Genomic DNA, 15,179 nt, shown 5'->3' on the forward strand with positions numbered 1-15,179 from the left:
CCGGCCGGGCAGCGGCGAAGCGCGGGGTGGTGATGGATGCTCTCCCAAGTCTCCCACCAGCTGCTGCAGGGAGCTGAGGCCACGGAGTTGTAAATATTACAGGTTTTGCAAAAGAAAAAGAAAAAAAGCCAGCGAAGAGTCTTTAATGTGCCCTGGAAAGTGAAATATTTTTTTTAGCATTTCTCTTGCTGGGAAGTTCAGCCTCTCCATCAGCTCAGGCCGTGGCCCCCCAGCTCATGGCATTGCCCCCACCAGCCCTTGCATTCTTTCCCCTGCCTTGGGGCCACCACCAGCCCCTGACCCCACAGCCCCCGGCCCCACGCCACCCATCTGCTCACCCAGCACCACACTGGGGTCCCCTTTGGACCATAAGGGAGGCAGGTTTGACCTTCATTGAGTGAGTCATGGGGGAGTCTGGGGGCTTCTTCTCCCCACTGGCCCTCAGGCAAGCTGAGCCCCACAGACATCCATCAGAGCTGCTTTGTGCTCCTCTTCTGAGCTGAGCCAGCAATGCTGTGGTGCACCCAGAGGCCAAAGGCTCATGGAAGAGATGGTAGTGTTCTCCAGAGGTCACCTAACCCAACCCAATACAACTCAAGTCAACACAACCCAATACAACCAACTCAACCAATACAACACAACCTAACCCAACACAACCCAGCACAGCCCAGTACAACCCAGTATAACCCAGCCCAGCCAACCCAATCCAAACTAAACCAACCCACCAAAGGCAACCCAATCCAACCAAAGGCAACACAACCCATCCTAACTCACCTTCACCCAACTCAACCCAACCAATCTATCCCAGCCTAATCCAGCCAACCTATCCCAACCTAACTCAACCAACTCAGCCTTGCCTACCTAACCCAACCCAACTCAACCAGCCTAATCCAACCTCCCATGCAAAGCTAGTCTCCCCATTGCATCCCACACAGCTGAGCTCAGCCCTGCTGGGGTGTTGCAGGGGTCTCGGTGGAAGCCTCTCCCTCCCCCTGCACTCAGCAGCCCCAGGGGGGTTGAGCCCAGCAGGGAACTGAATCATGTCCCCCCCCCCCCACCAACGGAGGAGCGTCACAGACTGTCTGAGGCTCATCAGGAGAGTCAGGCCAGGCCGCGCGGGGCCGTTCTGGGAAGCCATCCAGCCATCCGCTGGAGAGAGGAGTCTGCCTAAAAATGACTCTCCTGGCTCCTCTCCATGCTCCGACCATCCCATATGGAACAAATGTACATTTTCCATCAATTGTTTGTATTTTTCATTTAAAGAAAGAAGGAGGAGAAAAAAAAAAGATAGAAAGCAAGCCGGCTATACATATATGCAAAGCATCGGTGACAGCAGATAGGCCCCATCGTGGAGAGGGAGAAACACTGGCCAGCGTTCAAGAGACTCAAATGTATGGTATGAAACAATAAATTTTAAGTGTGTTTTGACATATTTGGTGGTCTCTGCCTCACGCTTAATGAGCGTTGGTCCACGTTACGGGGGAACCGCACAGCTCGAGGTGGTTGGCAGGCTGTGCTGGGGGGGGTTGGTGGCCAGCGAGGCCGGAGGTAGACGTCGAGGTGGTCCCAACATGTGTGCCCCAAGGGAACTGGGCACAAGGACGTGGCACGAGGGACTGCGCCGGCACGCTCGGAGGAAAGGATGCTGCGGGCACCGCGGCGCCTCAGCACCCGCAGGGGATGAGCAGCAATGCCAGCTTGCAGGAAGAAGCATCAGGAGGTGGAGTTGGGTTGAACTTGGCAGGGGGGGACATGCAACGCGGCGGTGATGTCCCAGGGCAGCATCCTTCACCACCACAAGGCTTGGGCAACCTGTGCTCCCATCTCCAGGCTGGGTCCCAGCCGGGCTGTGCTGCTTTGCCTGCAGGAAAACCACGGATTCCCACATCCCCATCACCATGGGGAGAAAGCCTGAGGGGACGGGAGAAGCGGCAGGAGAGGCAAGCGCAGCCCTCCCGCATCCCCTGCCTCTGTGCCAGGCTGCCCGGCTCCCCCCGTCTGACAGGGTTTGATCAGAAAGATGGACATGAAAGTGGAGCTTGGCTCTGGTTTCTCTCTCATTCAGAACATTCAAAAACTATTAACTGTGGTGGGGGTAAGCAAGCAGCTGGTTTTAATATTGTGCTCTTCCAATTGTGTTGGGGTTTTTTTTCTCCCCCTGCTTTTCACGAGCACTTTAAGTGACATGGTTACATGTATTTGATTAAAAAGCTGTAATTCAACGAGTGCATTTTCTTGTACTGTACAAAACGGCTTAAAGACACAGGATTTATTTACGGTGGTCTCCCAGTTTTCCAGCTCTGCCAAAAGACAAGATGACAGGCAAGTTGTGGAAGGGGGGACAGATAGCAGCAGAGGGGGACACACAATCCTGCCTGGCTTTCTCAGTGTGGGGACAATGACCGGATCCTTTCCTCCACTGTAAGGCTCAGCCTGCTGCCACCAGCCTGGTCCTTGGAGCCGTCCATGCATCTCAAGGGCACAAGCTCCTTTTCGGTGTCCACAGGGTCACATCTCAGCTCACGGACCGGCAGAGAGGGGGCAGTGAGGAAAGCACACCTGGGTTTGTCCAAACTGGTCCCCATCTTGCCCACAGCAAGATGCTGCAGGAGCTGGCTTGTGGGGGGAGATTTTTCCAGCCACGACCATCCCCTGCCCGTGCAGGGATGCTGCCAGCACTGAGAAGCCCATCCCAAGGTGGCAGCTCCTTTTCCTAAGGAAGAAAAAGCCTTTATGAGATCCCAGTGAGGAGCCATAGCCCAATGCTGCCAAGAGCCCTGGATCATATCCCGTTAACCCTGACATCTCCCGTGGCACGGCCGCAGACTGGAGCCATGCTCACCCACACCCTGTTGGCTCCTGCACTTCAGAAGTGATGCCTTTCAGCCCAAAAAAAGCAGTCATGAAGCTGCAGAGAGGTGAAGAGAGAGCCAAGGGCTGCTCTGCACCCCCTCCCAGCACCACAATAACCCCCCCTCCTCACTCTGCCACCCCGAGAGGTAGCGGCACAGCTGCGGCATGGCCCCTGTGCCCCATCCCATCCGTGGGCTGTCTGCGTCCCTGTGTGTTTCCCTGGCCTGGGAGGCAGAGGGGTGTGTGTGTGTGTGTGCGTGTGTGCGTGCGTGTGTGTGCGTGTGCATGTGTGTGTGTGTGTGCAACACTGGTCCCACCACAGAAAGCAGCTCCACCTGGCACAGATTCACCTCTCTCGCCCAGATTTGCTTCTATAGAATAAAAATAAACCCAGCAGTACCTGCACCTCACCTGCCCCAAAGTCCCCAGCATGCAGCCCTGGGGACATGGACACCAATCCCAGCCTCACCCAGAGCCAACCTGCCCCCCAGCCCCACTGCTGCTGGGGGGGCGGGGGCTCCTAGTTGCTGGCCTGCCGAGCTGTGTCTTTTCCTCAGCTGCTCCCGCCCAGGGATCACCTGCAGTTCAGTTGATTTATGAACGGAGAATTTTTCAAGCTCCGTTTCCTTTTCATTGTTGTTTCAGTTGCTGTGCTCGCTTCCGCCCGCCTTTGAATAACTCCTGCCACGCTGCGAGCGGTGAGAAAGGCGGTGAGTAAACACTCACACTCGGCCCGGGAGCCAGGGGGCAGGAGCCTTCTCCCCTCCCTGAAACCAGGGGGATGCGGGGCTGCCCACCGGCCAGTCCCACCTGCGGTGGGAGGAGGATGCTGGGCTTCGAGCGAGTAAAGCCTGAAAGCGGATCCCTTTTTTCCTGTGGCTGCGGTTTGGGATGGAGGAGCAGCATCCCGGCCCCCTGCCCTGCCGCACAGCCCCTGGGGGGTGGCAGTCCCGTGGGGATGCTGCTTTCCCACGCTGTGACTGGGGCGGGGGTTGCAGTGGGTGGTTTTACTGGAGGGACCCTAAAAAGTCGTTCTAGGGGATTGGTTCATCTCCTCATGGAGAGGTTCATCTCCCCAGGTCTTTACTCCACCGCGGCTGGGCTGAGCTGTGGTACCTGGCTCCATTGCCATTTTCATGCCAGCATGATGCCCAGGTGGAGGGGGGGCTCCTCCAGCTGGTGACACCCACCACAGTGAAGAGAGGATGCTCTGGAGGGAGCTTGGGTTAATTTAGAGCAAACCCCTTAAACAAGAAAAGAAATAATAAAAGGAGAGGAAAGAAACCCCACCCGCAATCTCAGCTCAGCCCAGGACCTGCATCCCCACCACTACCACCTGCCAGCCCTCTCCCTGCCACCCACATCCCAGACCACCGAGGAAACCCCCCTCGTCCCCAGCGCAGACCCCCAGGCCCAGGAGGTGGGCAGCTGCCCATCCCTGCTTGCGCCCATTGTCCTGCTCTTCCTCCCCGTGCCCCACAGCCCCCCGCCACCGCCCCGGGGCCGGGGGGGAAAACAGGAAGCTCTCCCCAGCACGCTGCTGCGGAAATGAGACAAGCGGGCTGGAGCGGCGGCGAGGACGGCGGGAGGAAGCGGACGGGATATTTGGAACTGACGGTGAATTCTTGGGCTTATCTCTGTGCCGCAGAGGCCCAGGAGTCCTTACAAAACAGCGCCCAGCTGGAGCGAGGCCCGCGGTTGGGGACACATCCTTATCCCCGCCACCACCCCTGGTACCCCGCTTGGTGGCGGGATACTGGTGGCAGGGAGGGGACACCCACCAGGTGTGGTGGGTGGCACCTGTGTCCCATCGGGGGTCACAGAAGAGACCTGATGCCTGCTGATAGGTGGGGATGGGGATATGCAGCCCCCAGGCTGAGTGGACCCTGCACCTTCAACAGGGATTTGGGGACCAGGATACTCCCACCATCCCTAAATCCTGGGCAAAAATCCCATTGTTTTATGAGCCCCCAGGACACAAATTCCCCCTTGCCCATGGGGAGCCATTCCCCATCCTGCCCGCAGCCTGCCCCCCACCCTGCCCATGGTCTGCACTGGGACACCTCAAGCCCATCACCTCCCCTTCTGCTCCCACAGGCACCAGCGGTAGAGCTGGGATGCAGGATGCTGGTCCCCTGCCTGCCCTGCCTGCCCTGCCCACCCCACGGCCCCGCACACTGCACCGCCTGCTGCAAAGGGTTACGGCCAGCCCGCCTTGCTCCAATTTTGCCCTTCCAGCTGCTGCTTGCCTTTTTGTTGGGGTTTAATTATTTTTCGTAACAATGCCGTGTTACTTTATACTTGGAGCATTGGGCCCGGCTGGGGAATAGAAAACGGGTCGGGGCTGGGAGCACCCGACCCAAAGGCGAAGGTTTCTGCAGCACTTCCTAAAAGCGGGCAGCTGCCCGCTGCAGGCAGGGGAGTGGGGCCGGGATGGTGGCATCATCCCAGGAGAGCTGGGGCTGCTGCCAGCACCCAGGGATCCAGTTAGGCTTTGGTGGGGTCAGCCCCTCGTTTGCTAATTTGTTGTGAAAATTAGGCAGGAGCCTTGCAGCAGGTAGCGGAGGCAGCTGGAGCACCCGGAGGTCAGTGCCGGGAGCAGCTCGAGATGGGCATCGGCTTCACGGAGTTTCCCTACGCCCCGTGGGAACCCCCCGGCCAAGGGCACCCAGCGTGGTGGCACCTTCGGAGCCGGAGAGCACTGGCGGTGCGGGCAGTGCCTGTGGCTGGGACCCATTGGGGAGGGCTGCTGCAGCCAGCGGAGCCAAATTTGGTGGCTGGGGTGGGGGGAGCAGGGTGTGACGGGTCACCCTGGCAGAGGCTGAGACTCCTCCTCTGTGGGGAGGAGGACAAAGGATGGAAGCGGCTGCCCCGTTGCAACACATCCCCGGCGAGCACAATGGAAATGCCATCCTCCGTCTTGTGAAACAGGAACCTCATATGATCTCGCTGAAGGCTGGGGACACTCTTGTAGGTCTGAGCGTGACGCTCCCCGGGCTCCTTTCTCCACCCGCGGGGGGACAGGGGACAGTGGGGACTCCCCCACCACATCCCTGCCCCAGCGAGGACTGGGCTGCCACCACCATCCCCCAAGGCACACTGGACCCACTGGCAGGAGGAAGGCAAAGCCCTGCAGCCCACCCTGCGGCCAAAATACCCCCGGGTCCCCCCCAGCCACCCCAAAACACTGTCCCACAGAGGCACATGCACCCACAGCCCACCGAACATCCCCCTACAGCCCTGCTTGAGGATTCCTAAATAAACTTCGTTGTCCCTTTATGTTCTTGACCCCAGATTTAATTAGACCCCCTGTTTCCTGCCTATATGAAAAATCACTTCCCCGAGCAGGTGGCTGCGATACCGTCGGGGCTGTTGTTGTTTTCTCTGGGGTGGGGGGAAGGTGGTAAATGGGGGGAAGAGTTTGTTGTTTATTTTTATATTTACAAAGCACAGCTTTTTCCTGGTGCCGGGCATCGGAAGAGTGGCAGGATGTGACCTTCATCCATCTCCTCCTCACTCACACAATACGGCCGCGAGCGCCACGGGCCGCCGCCGCCATTGTCCCCCCATGGCCACCGGGCACCTCCCGCGCCGCCCCGCCGGCACCTGGCGCCCGCCGGCACCCGGCACCGCTGCCGCTGCCCCCCAGCTGGGCCCCGCCGCTCGCACATGCACAAGGGAAAAAAAGAGAAAAAAATTTTTACAAAAAAAAAAAAATAGCAAGGTCGCTGGTTTCCTTTCTGGAAAACAAGCAGGAGCGCCGAGCGGGGCGGCAGCGTGGGAAGGAGGCAGGGGAGTTCTGTCGGGTCCCCTGACGCCTCTCCTTCTGGGGGGGTTGGCCCCCTCCTCTGCCCCATGTGTGGGGCACGAGGCCTTTTTCCCCATGCGTGGGGCAAACCAGCCTTTGGCCCCAGCGCCACCACCCTGGCCACAGCAGGGGCAGCAGACGAGCAAGGGGTGCAGGCCACATTGGATTCCCCTGGCTCTGAGGTCCTGGGGAGCACCCCAGCAGGCAAAAGACCACCCAAACCCCAGCAGGGACTTGCAGAGTGGGTGCTGCTCCCTGTCCCCATCCCGTGTGGCTCCTCCAGAGCATCCCAGTGCTCATGGGGGGCTGCAGCAGCAGGGGGCTGGTGCCGCTGGCTGCCGGGAGAGCTGCTGTGGGGTGCTGAGCAGAGCTGGCCTCGGCGTGGAGTTGGCACTGCCCGGCATCCCTGCACCCAGCGTGGGACGGATGAAGACGTAATGAAGTGAAATCTGCTTTCTCTCATTCTTCTCAAGAAGCACCATGCTATAGAGGGCTGCACTGCCGCTTGATCCACAGAGGAACACGCTCCGACCCCGGCTCCATCCGTTTTTACACATTGGTGTCTGCAGCGACAGAGCTGCAGGGACAAACATCTGATGTGACCCCCCAAAACCAACACGGGTACTCATGTGCTACTTGCTGGTGGCATCGCTGCCCCAAATAAAGAGGAATTTATTGCAGTATTTTACAGGGACAAAGGGTCAGTCACCCAAGAGCACCTTCCCCAGCTGGTCCCACTGCATGACTGAGATCCACTCCAGAGCAGCCTGAGACCCTGCGCCAGTGCTGCCCAGGGGGCTCAAGCAGGGGGTGGCACCGCCAGTGCAAGCCCCCAGTACTCTCCAGCACCATGGCATGTCACGGCCCCGCTGCAGCCGCAGAGCCCGGCGCAGCAAGGTGGCATGGGGCTGGGGTGTCCCTGTGCCCTGCCCAAAGCCTGGCTCTGTGGCAATGGAACGCAGCCACTGCAGGAGCAGGGAGTAGCGCCAGCACAGGCACAGCATGTGGCATGGCACAGCACGGCATGGCGTGGCACAGCATGGCATGACACAGCACAGCATGGCATGGCATGGCACAGCACAGCATGGCATGACACAGCACAGCATGGCATGGCATGGCACAGCATGGCACGGCACAGCATGACACAGCACAGCACGGCATGACTCGGCACAGCACAGCACAGCATGACATGGCACAGCATGACACAACACAGCATGACATGGCACGGCACGGCATGGCACAGCATGGCACAGTGCAGCACGGCACCAGGGCTAGCCTCGCATTTGCAGAGATGCCACCCAGAGATGCCAGCACCTCAGGGCCACTCCAGTTCCAACCCTGCCAAGCATTCGAAAGGGCAGTTTATTAATTTATTATTTAATTCCCCAGCATCCCCCTGTCTTAGGGGCCGATTGGGCCCCATCCTGCTCAGGAGCATGCACGGCCACAGGTGCAGCCCTGCTGGGGTACAGCACCCATCGCCTCAAGCACAGAGCCTCCCCAGCACCCACAGGATCCCCACCACGTGGGACCCTCATCCCAGGACCCCCACCAGTGGGTGCGGCAGGCTGTGGGTGCCCACCTGGGGGCGGGGGGGGGTGGTGGCATGCTCAGGCCCCCGCTGCTGGGCGCAGTTGGTTATCGTTACATTTGGCACCGGTCGCTTCCATCGGGCTCAATAGGGGAGGGAGAGAGAAAAAGGAAAACTCAGCTCAGGGCGATTTAATAAGTTCAGTGTTACGAGCTGGGGAAAAGCTGTGGAACACACAAGTGGTAACGCAGGATTAATCTTTCCTTTAGTCTTGGGAATTATGTTTTCATTAATCCTAATTTTTCCAGATGTTTCACTCCTTATACCATGCTCTTCAAAGCCTCTGTGGCTGCAAATTCTAATGAAGCCATGAGAACATTTTAAAGAGAAAGATTCAAAGCTTAAATTGCTTCCTTTTTTTTTTTTTTTTTTCTTTTTCTTGGGTTTTTGGTGTTGGGTTTTTTTCTCCTTCTTTTCCCCCTGGTTGGGCTGTCGGGGAGTGCATGTGTGTGCGGTCCCAGCGCCTCCACATGTTGTGTTACACAATGTGCTAACAAGATGGAGAAGGCCACTCGGACCGCGTGATGCCGGTGTGACGTCTGTTCGGCTTTGTGTCCCCCCTCCCGGTAGGACCCGGCTGCGAGGGGCAGGGGAGGGGGGGGCTGGCCCCCTGCCCACCGCCTGACAGCCGGCACCAGGGCTCCTGGGGTCAGAGCTGGACGGGAGCTTTTAAAACGCTCGTGGTGCTCACTCCCAGCTCGCTTAGACACCAGGCGGGTGTTTATGTAGGACCGACGGAGAGATTGGAGCAGGAGCCAGGCGTAGCTCCATGGGTAGCCTGGCTTGCCAGCAGGATCTTTAGGGAATGGGGAATTTGGGGGTACTCCGGGCTCAGGAGAGCAGCTGGAGGGGGTGGTGGGGAGAAAAGCGATGCTGAGGCCGGGGGAGCCGTCAGCAGTTCCTCCCACCGCGCGGTGCCTTGGCCGGGCATCCTCTCGCTGCCCTGTGGGGATAAAGCCAGAGCTCCTGCTCCCTCCTGCCTGGCAGCGGGTCCCCAGCGCCCATCCCCAGGTGCCAGTGCACGACCATGGGGTGGGGGCACCCAGCCACCCCTGCGCCACCACAGCATTCCCAACCCTCGCACCCCACCGGGCTTCCCCAGCCAACCCCAGCTCGGCACAGCTGCAGGATCCGGCCGCTGCCGCCCGGCTGGGCTGAGCATCCCCTCCTCGCCGGGAGCCCTCGTCTGACGCAGGAGGTCAGACAAGACGATCGGAACAATCCTCCCGGTCTCCAGCACCCGGGATTCAGATCCATGTACTTATATGGCCTGCAAAACGCGGTGGGAGCATGACCAACGTCTGGAAATCCAGATATGACTAGATCCCTTCATTAGTAATTTCTTGTACATGACTTTCTAGACCATAGGGATTTGTTAAATTTGCAGGAGTGTTTCTCACAGTGCCATGGACTGGCTGTTGCCAGCATATATTGGCTCAGATCTGTCAGATCCTGTTGCCTTATATGACCCTCGGTTAATTCAGCTTTTCTTTGTATCCAGCCCTCAGCGGGGAACTCCTCTAGCAGTCTCAGCGTGGATCATGCTAAAATGGTTCCCCAGTCCTCCTGCCATAAAACAACTGCCCACACAGTGAAAGGGGGACGTGGGGGGTGGAATTCAATGCTCCCCTCCCCACCACCCCGGCCTTCGCCAGATGCTTCCTCCATCCCCGCTCCTTCGGTGCCGAAAGAAAACTCTCCATGCCTGGAAAACGTTACTGGAGTGACCAGACCTTCCCCCCGGCACCGGGTTCTCCCTGCAAGGACCGTGGCATCCCACCGGCACACCCTGCACCATGAGGTTAATCATTCGCCGCCCTCGGGGGTGCTCCGGGGCCAGGGGGGGACTTTCACCTTCCCAGCGACCTCTTGAAACTTCAACCTTCCTTTATGGGTGCCATAAAGGTTATTTTTTAAACTGTGCCCCAGCAGGGTTTCTCCCCTCTCTGCAGCAGGGTCTTTGGTCTGGGGAGGGCTTGGGCATCGCTGCTCTTTGCACCTCATCTGGTTTGGGAAGCAGGAATGTTGAAAGGATGGCCTTTTTCCCAAGGGAAGAGGATGGTGGTACCCACCAGCTCAGCAAAGGAGCATGGCGGTGGATAGCTCCACATGTCCCCACCTGCCGCACAGCTCAGCCCCACGGTGTGTGCAGCAGAGCTGGGGATGCTGGCAGGGGGGATGCGAGGGGCTGTGGGTTGCAGAGGAGCCCCTCCACTGGCTTCTGCCCCTTTGGGAGCCCAAATAAGCATCCCAAATCCCCAAGTGCTGCCAGATTTCCAGGTGGAAAAAGCACATGTCCAAGGACTTCCCGCTGAGCCTGCAACTCCTTATCACCCACTGAATGAGATAAGGAGCCATGTCACCTCCTGAAACACCCATCCCCAAGCACCGAGTCCAGCAGCCCTGCCCGGCACTGCCCCCCCCAGCACCTGCCCACCCGGCACACTGAGCCCAGTGAGGGCACCCCAGCCTCCTGGTGTCTCCCCACCTCTGCCTCTTGCTAGAGGTGACAGCCAGATCCAGGAGGACTTCCACATCCCAAATCTTCCAACATGATGCTTGTCCTCTCCAGCAGATCTGGCAGCCCTGGGATGCTCCAGAAGGATGCACTCCACTAGCATCTTCCTCCTTCTCCTTGCAGGAGGCACTGTGCCAGAACCTTGAAACCATGGAAGCGCTCTGCTTTTTAAAAGATCTGTTCAAAAGCTTTTCCTGTTAGTATTTTATTTAACCTTCACCTTACAAGAGCCCCACACCAATGTGGGATGGGAAGGGCTGAGCGGCTGTGGGGCAGCAGGAGGGAGCAAGCGTGCAGCAGCGAGCACCCCAGTGCCGGCACACCGAGGGGAGCCCTACCCTTGTTCACATGCAGCTTCTTTGCCCAACTGAGGCCAAAATGCTTCACCCAGCTCCTCTGTTTCAGGAGTCCTACCCTCTCTGAGCATCACCCTGAGGTTTTATCTCAGCCGCCATCAACAAAAGAGGTTTTACTGTGCCGAGCTGTTCCCTTGAAAATCCCTTTGGAGGGCTGGCGTGGCATGTGAAGGGTCACGCGTGAGGGGTCAGGGGGCTGAAATCACCCTTCTTTGCTTTTTTTATACCAGCAAGCAGTGAAGGAGGTGTCGCCTGCGTCCTCTTGTCCCTCATCCTGGCTGCCCCGGTGGAGGTGGGAGCTGGCAGCAGCTGTGGGAGGTGGATCAGGCTGTGTCCCCGGCATGGGCACAGGCAGGAGCAAGGGCAGCATCCTGCCCACTCATCCCATCCCATCCCCAGCCACCCCGGGGACACTGGAGGGAGATGTATGGCACTGTGGGGACCTCAGCCCCACATTTCCTTGGGCAAGGGATCCCCGCAGGAGCAGCCGCTGCCGTTAGCATCACCAGCCGTGCAGCAGGGACGTGTTACGGGCAGACAAAGCATCCCGGGTCCCATCCAGCAACCTCCCACAGCTCTCACCACCTCTCCGCTGCCCTCAGCTGCGGCTTGGGCGCAACACAGCCCCTCCTCAACCCCCAGAGGCGCTACCTTCAAAGCACCTCCTCCTCCTATATGTTGCCCCTATTTCCAGCATCCTTGGGTTGAAAAATGGCCGGGGAGGGTTTGGCAGAGGAGCCTTGCACAGATTATTCAACAATTGTTTCCCATTTTGCGCCCTCGCCTGCCTCATCCTCCAGTTACAATGACGAAGAGCGGCGCAGAGCCAGCGCCCGCGGCAGGGGTGTTGAGATCAGGGACAGCACAAAAATATCTTCTCTCTGGAACAAATATTTACCAACCCTTCTGCCTTTTGTTCTTGTGGTTCTCATATATTTTTTTTTATTTTTTTTTCCAGACATTCACTGGCAAAATGTCACACTAAGCAGCAACCCAGAAACTTCGGGGTAGCTGCTTGGCTGCTCTGGGCTTTGTTTTTCTCGCGCGCTAATTGTTAATGAATTTCCAGCCATTTAAGCCAATGCAAACCTGTGAGAAAATGATCTTCTCAGCCCTGATTTTAGAACTTTATGGCGCTTCACAAAATCCGGGCAGTTGCTGAGCAAAACGTGCATCATCCCGCAGCGTAGGGCGGTGGCAGTGCCAGAGCCATCCCTGCGTGGGATGTGGCAGAGCCAGGCCAGGAGCTGGGGGGGTCTGCGTGCCCAGCATCGCTCCCGGGGTTTCAGCAGTGTGGTCCGCACTCTCAAATGGGGATGGATTAAATGGGGTCCATGCCATGGTAGCCTCATCCCTGGCCAGCTCCTCGCAGATCACCCTTCTCCCCGCTCGGTCCCATGGCAGGTTTTTCTTGGTTCCCTTCAAAATCACAGCCCCCATCATGTCCACTTTATGGTGGCCAAACAAGAGCATGTGAGTAATTTATGGGCGTCGTGTTTAAAGAAGGGATGGGGAAAAAAACTCCTTTTCTGGCACATAAACTTATATCTTTGGTTAAAGATTAACCATGGCCATAAAACACCCAATGTAGGAGCAAGCGGAGCTCACCCTGCGAGTGCTGCCGGGCTGCTGCTCTGTGCCCAGCCACCCCACCGGTCACCGTCCTCTCCTGTCCCCCTAGGATGGCCACACCACCCCCTGCCCACCCCCGCCGCCTCCTGCCCCTCTTCCTGGGACTCTTCCAAGGTGCCCTGCTCCTTTTCTTCGCCTTCTTCGTCAACTACAATGAGCCCTCAGCGCAGGCAGCGGACACCAACTTCATGGCCAACCAACTCTACGGCATCTTCCCCCTCTTCCAGGACATCCAGGTGATGCTGGTGGTGGGGCTGGGTCTCCTGCTGACGTTCCTGCCCCGCTATGGGCTCAGTGTCCTCACCCACAACTTCCTCCTGCTCAACTTCTCCATGCAATGGGCGCTGGTGCTGCAGGGCTTGCTCCATCATTTCCACCATGGTCAGGTGCGTCTAGACCTCCACAACCTCCTCACCACTGAGTTTGCTGCCGTGACAGTGCTTATCTCCGTGGGAGCTGTCCTGGGGAGGACCAGCCTCTGCCAGCTCCTCATCATGGCCACCTGCGAAGTCCCCGTCTACCTCGCCAGTGAGTGGGCCATCATCACATCTCTGGGTGTCCTGGATGCGGGAGGTACCATCACGATCCACGTCTTCTCCTGCTATTTCGGCCTCGGTGTGTCCAAGGCTCTGTTCAGGACGGCACAGTGGCCAGTGCATCCCAAGGAGACCCCAACACCCCACTCTGACCTCCTGTCCCTGGTGGGGACACTTATCCTCTGGGTTTTCTGGCCCAGCTTCATAGCTATCCTCTGCCAACCGGGAGATGCCCAGCACCGCGCCATCCTGAACACCCTCCTGGCCATGAGCGCCAGTGCTGTGACCACTGTAGTGGTCTCCAGCCTGCTGGAGAGGGACGGCAAGCTCAGCCCTGGCCACCTGCAGAACGGCAGCCTGGCCGGCGGGGTGGCCATCGGCACGGTCGCTGACATGGCCATGCCACCGGTAGCTGCTCTTGCCCTGGGCAGCCTCTCGGCTGTGGTGTGCATCCTTGGCTTCAGGTTCCTCACCCCACTCCTGGTGAGCAAGCTCACACTGCAGGACCAGTGTGGCATCCACAACCTCCACGGCTTGCCCGGCATCCTTGGTGCTGCAGCCAGCGCCATGGCCATCCTGGTGGCATCCAACAACACCTCCAGCTCCCACTTCTCCCAGGGGTCGCCCACTGGGGGCAATGCCAGCGAGGTGGTGGTGGGACAGTGGGAAGACCACGGGGCGGGCAGGCAGGCGCTGTACCAGGTGGCAGGGCTGGCAGTGGCTGGTGGGGGCTCGCTGCTCGCCGGGCTGCTCACCGGTGCAGTGCTCCGGCTGCCCTGTCTGCCCCAGCCACCCGAGCAGCTCTGCTTCGATGACTCACTGTATTTTAAGATTCAGGATCAGAGTGAGAGCCTGGGGCCAGGCGGCACTGCTGAGGAAGTAGCCCTGGCTCTGAAGGAGCACGTTTAGGTGCTGGCATGTGGTAGCCACAGCAGGAGCCAGGGAACCGGCTCAGGGGTACACTCTTTCTGCCTCCACCGCTGGCACAGAGCAGTGGGCAGGAGATGCTGCCTGTGCCCACTCCCTGCCCCATGCCTGGATCTGGCTGCCAAGGATGCTCCAGGGCCAGGGCCGCACCACGGCACCAGTCCCTCCTCTGTCCTCCTACCCTGTGTCTGCAAACCCCCTCCTCTGCCCTGGCTGCTCCCAGGATCCATCCATCCCTGACAGCAACCAGAGAAACAACCTGCTCAGGGTGTCTCCCCTGGGATGGCTCAACCCCCGGCTAACTTGGACAGCCCTGCCGCAGGGCACCGGCTGCTTCGCAATCTGTGGATGGCATCACCTGCAGTGCCCGTCCCAACCCTTGACTCCCCTGCCCACGATGGGCAGCACCTGGCAAGGGCTGTCGGCTCCCTGCCGGCTCCAGCCACAGCACTGGGCTGGGGACTCAGCATCCACTGCCAGGAGGGTGGAAAGGCAGTGGTGGGGCGAGGTGAGATGAGATGAGCTGCCCCAAGCAAGGGATTTTATGGGGATTTGGTAGCCTGTGCTGGATGATCTGCTCTCCAGGATAGTTTGCAAAGGGAGGTGCCAGCAAGCAGCCCTAAGGAGGAACAGAGCATGGCGAGGAGTCTTGGAGAGAGCCAGCATGCAGGAGGGACCTGCACCCCACAGCACCCTCATCCCACCCCGAAGCTGGGGCTGGGAAAGCTGCACTGGCATCCCAGGGTGCTGGGGGGCCCCCGAGGAAGAGCGATGGCCCCGTCCCATCCCACCCCAGGCAGCAAGCCACTTCCACCCCGTGGAGGACAAAGCCTGTGGTCCATCGCTGGCATGAGGCAAGCTGCGAGCGCGGGGCCGCATCCTGCCCAGAAAGCAAGGGCTGTGATTCACACCCCCCCTGCCATGAGTCACCGCTGCCCCTGTGCCACCACAGATCCCG

The 15,179-nt window shown here is 59.1% G+C and overlaps 1 protein-coding gene across 1 annotated transcript; it reads left to right on the forward strand.

Annotated features, from left to right (window-relative positions):
- The first annotated feature begins 12,053 nt into the window (after positions 1-12,053).
- On the forward strand, positions 12,054-14,602 carry LOC102055338 (ammonium transporter Rh type A-like). The gene has a single exon (XM_055722475.1). It carries the CDS (start codon positions 12,809-12,811, stop codon positions 14,201-14,203), a length of 1,395 nt encoding a protein of 464 aa, XP_055578450.1. The 5' UTR covers positions 12,054-12,808; the 3' UTR covers positions 14,204-14,602.
- Positions 14,603-15,179: the final 577 nt, after the last annotated feature.

Source organism: Falco cherrug, chromosome 10 (genome assembly GCF_023634085.1).
Source record: "Falco cherrug isolate bFalChe1 chromosome 10, bFalChe1.pri, whole genome shotgun sequence".
In the NCBI taxonomy this organism is placed as follows: domain Eukaryota; kingdom Metazoa; phylum Chordata; class Aves; order Falconiformes; family Falconidae; genus Falco; species Falco cherrug.

Coding starts and splice junctions, on each gene's coding strand:
- LOC102055338 (XM_055722475.1), top strand. CDS start 12,809: ATGGCCACACCACCCCCTGCCCACCCCCGCCGCCTCCTGCCCCTCTTC.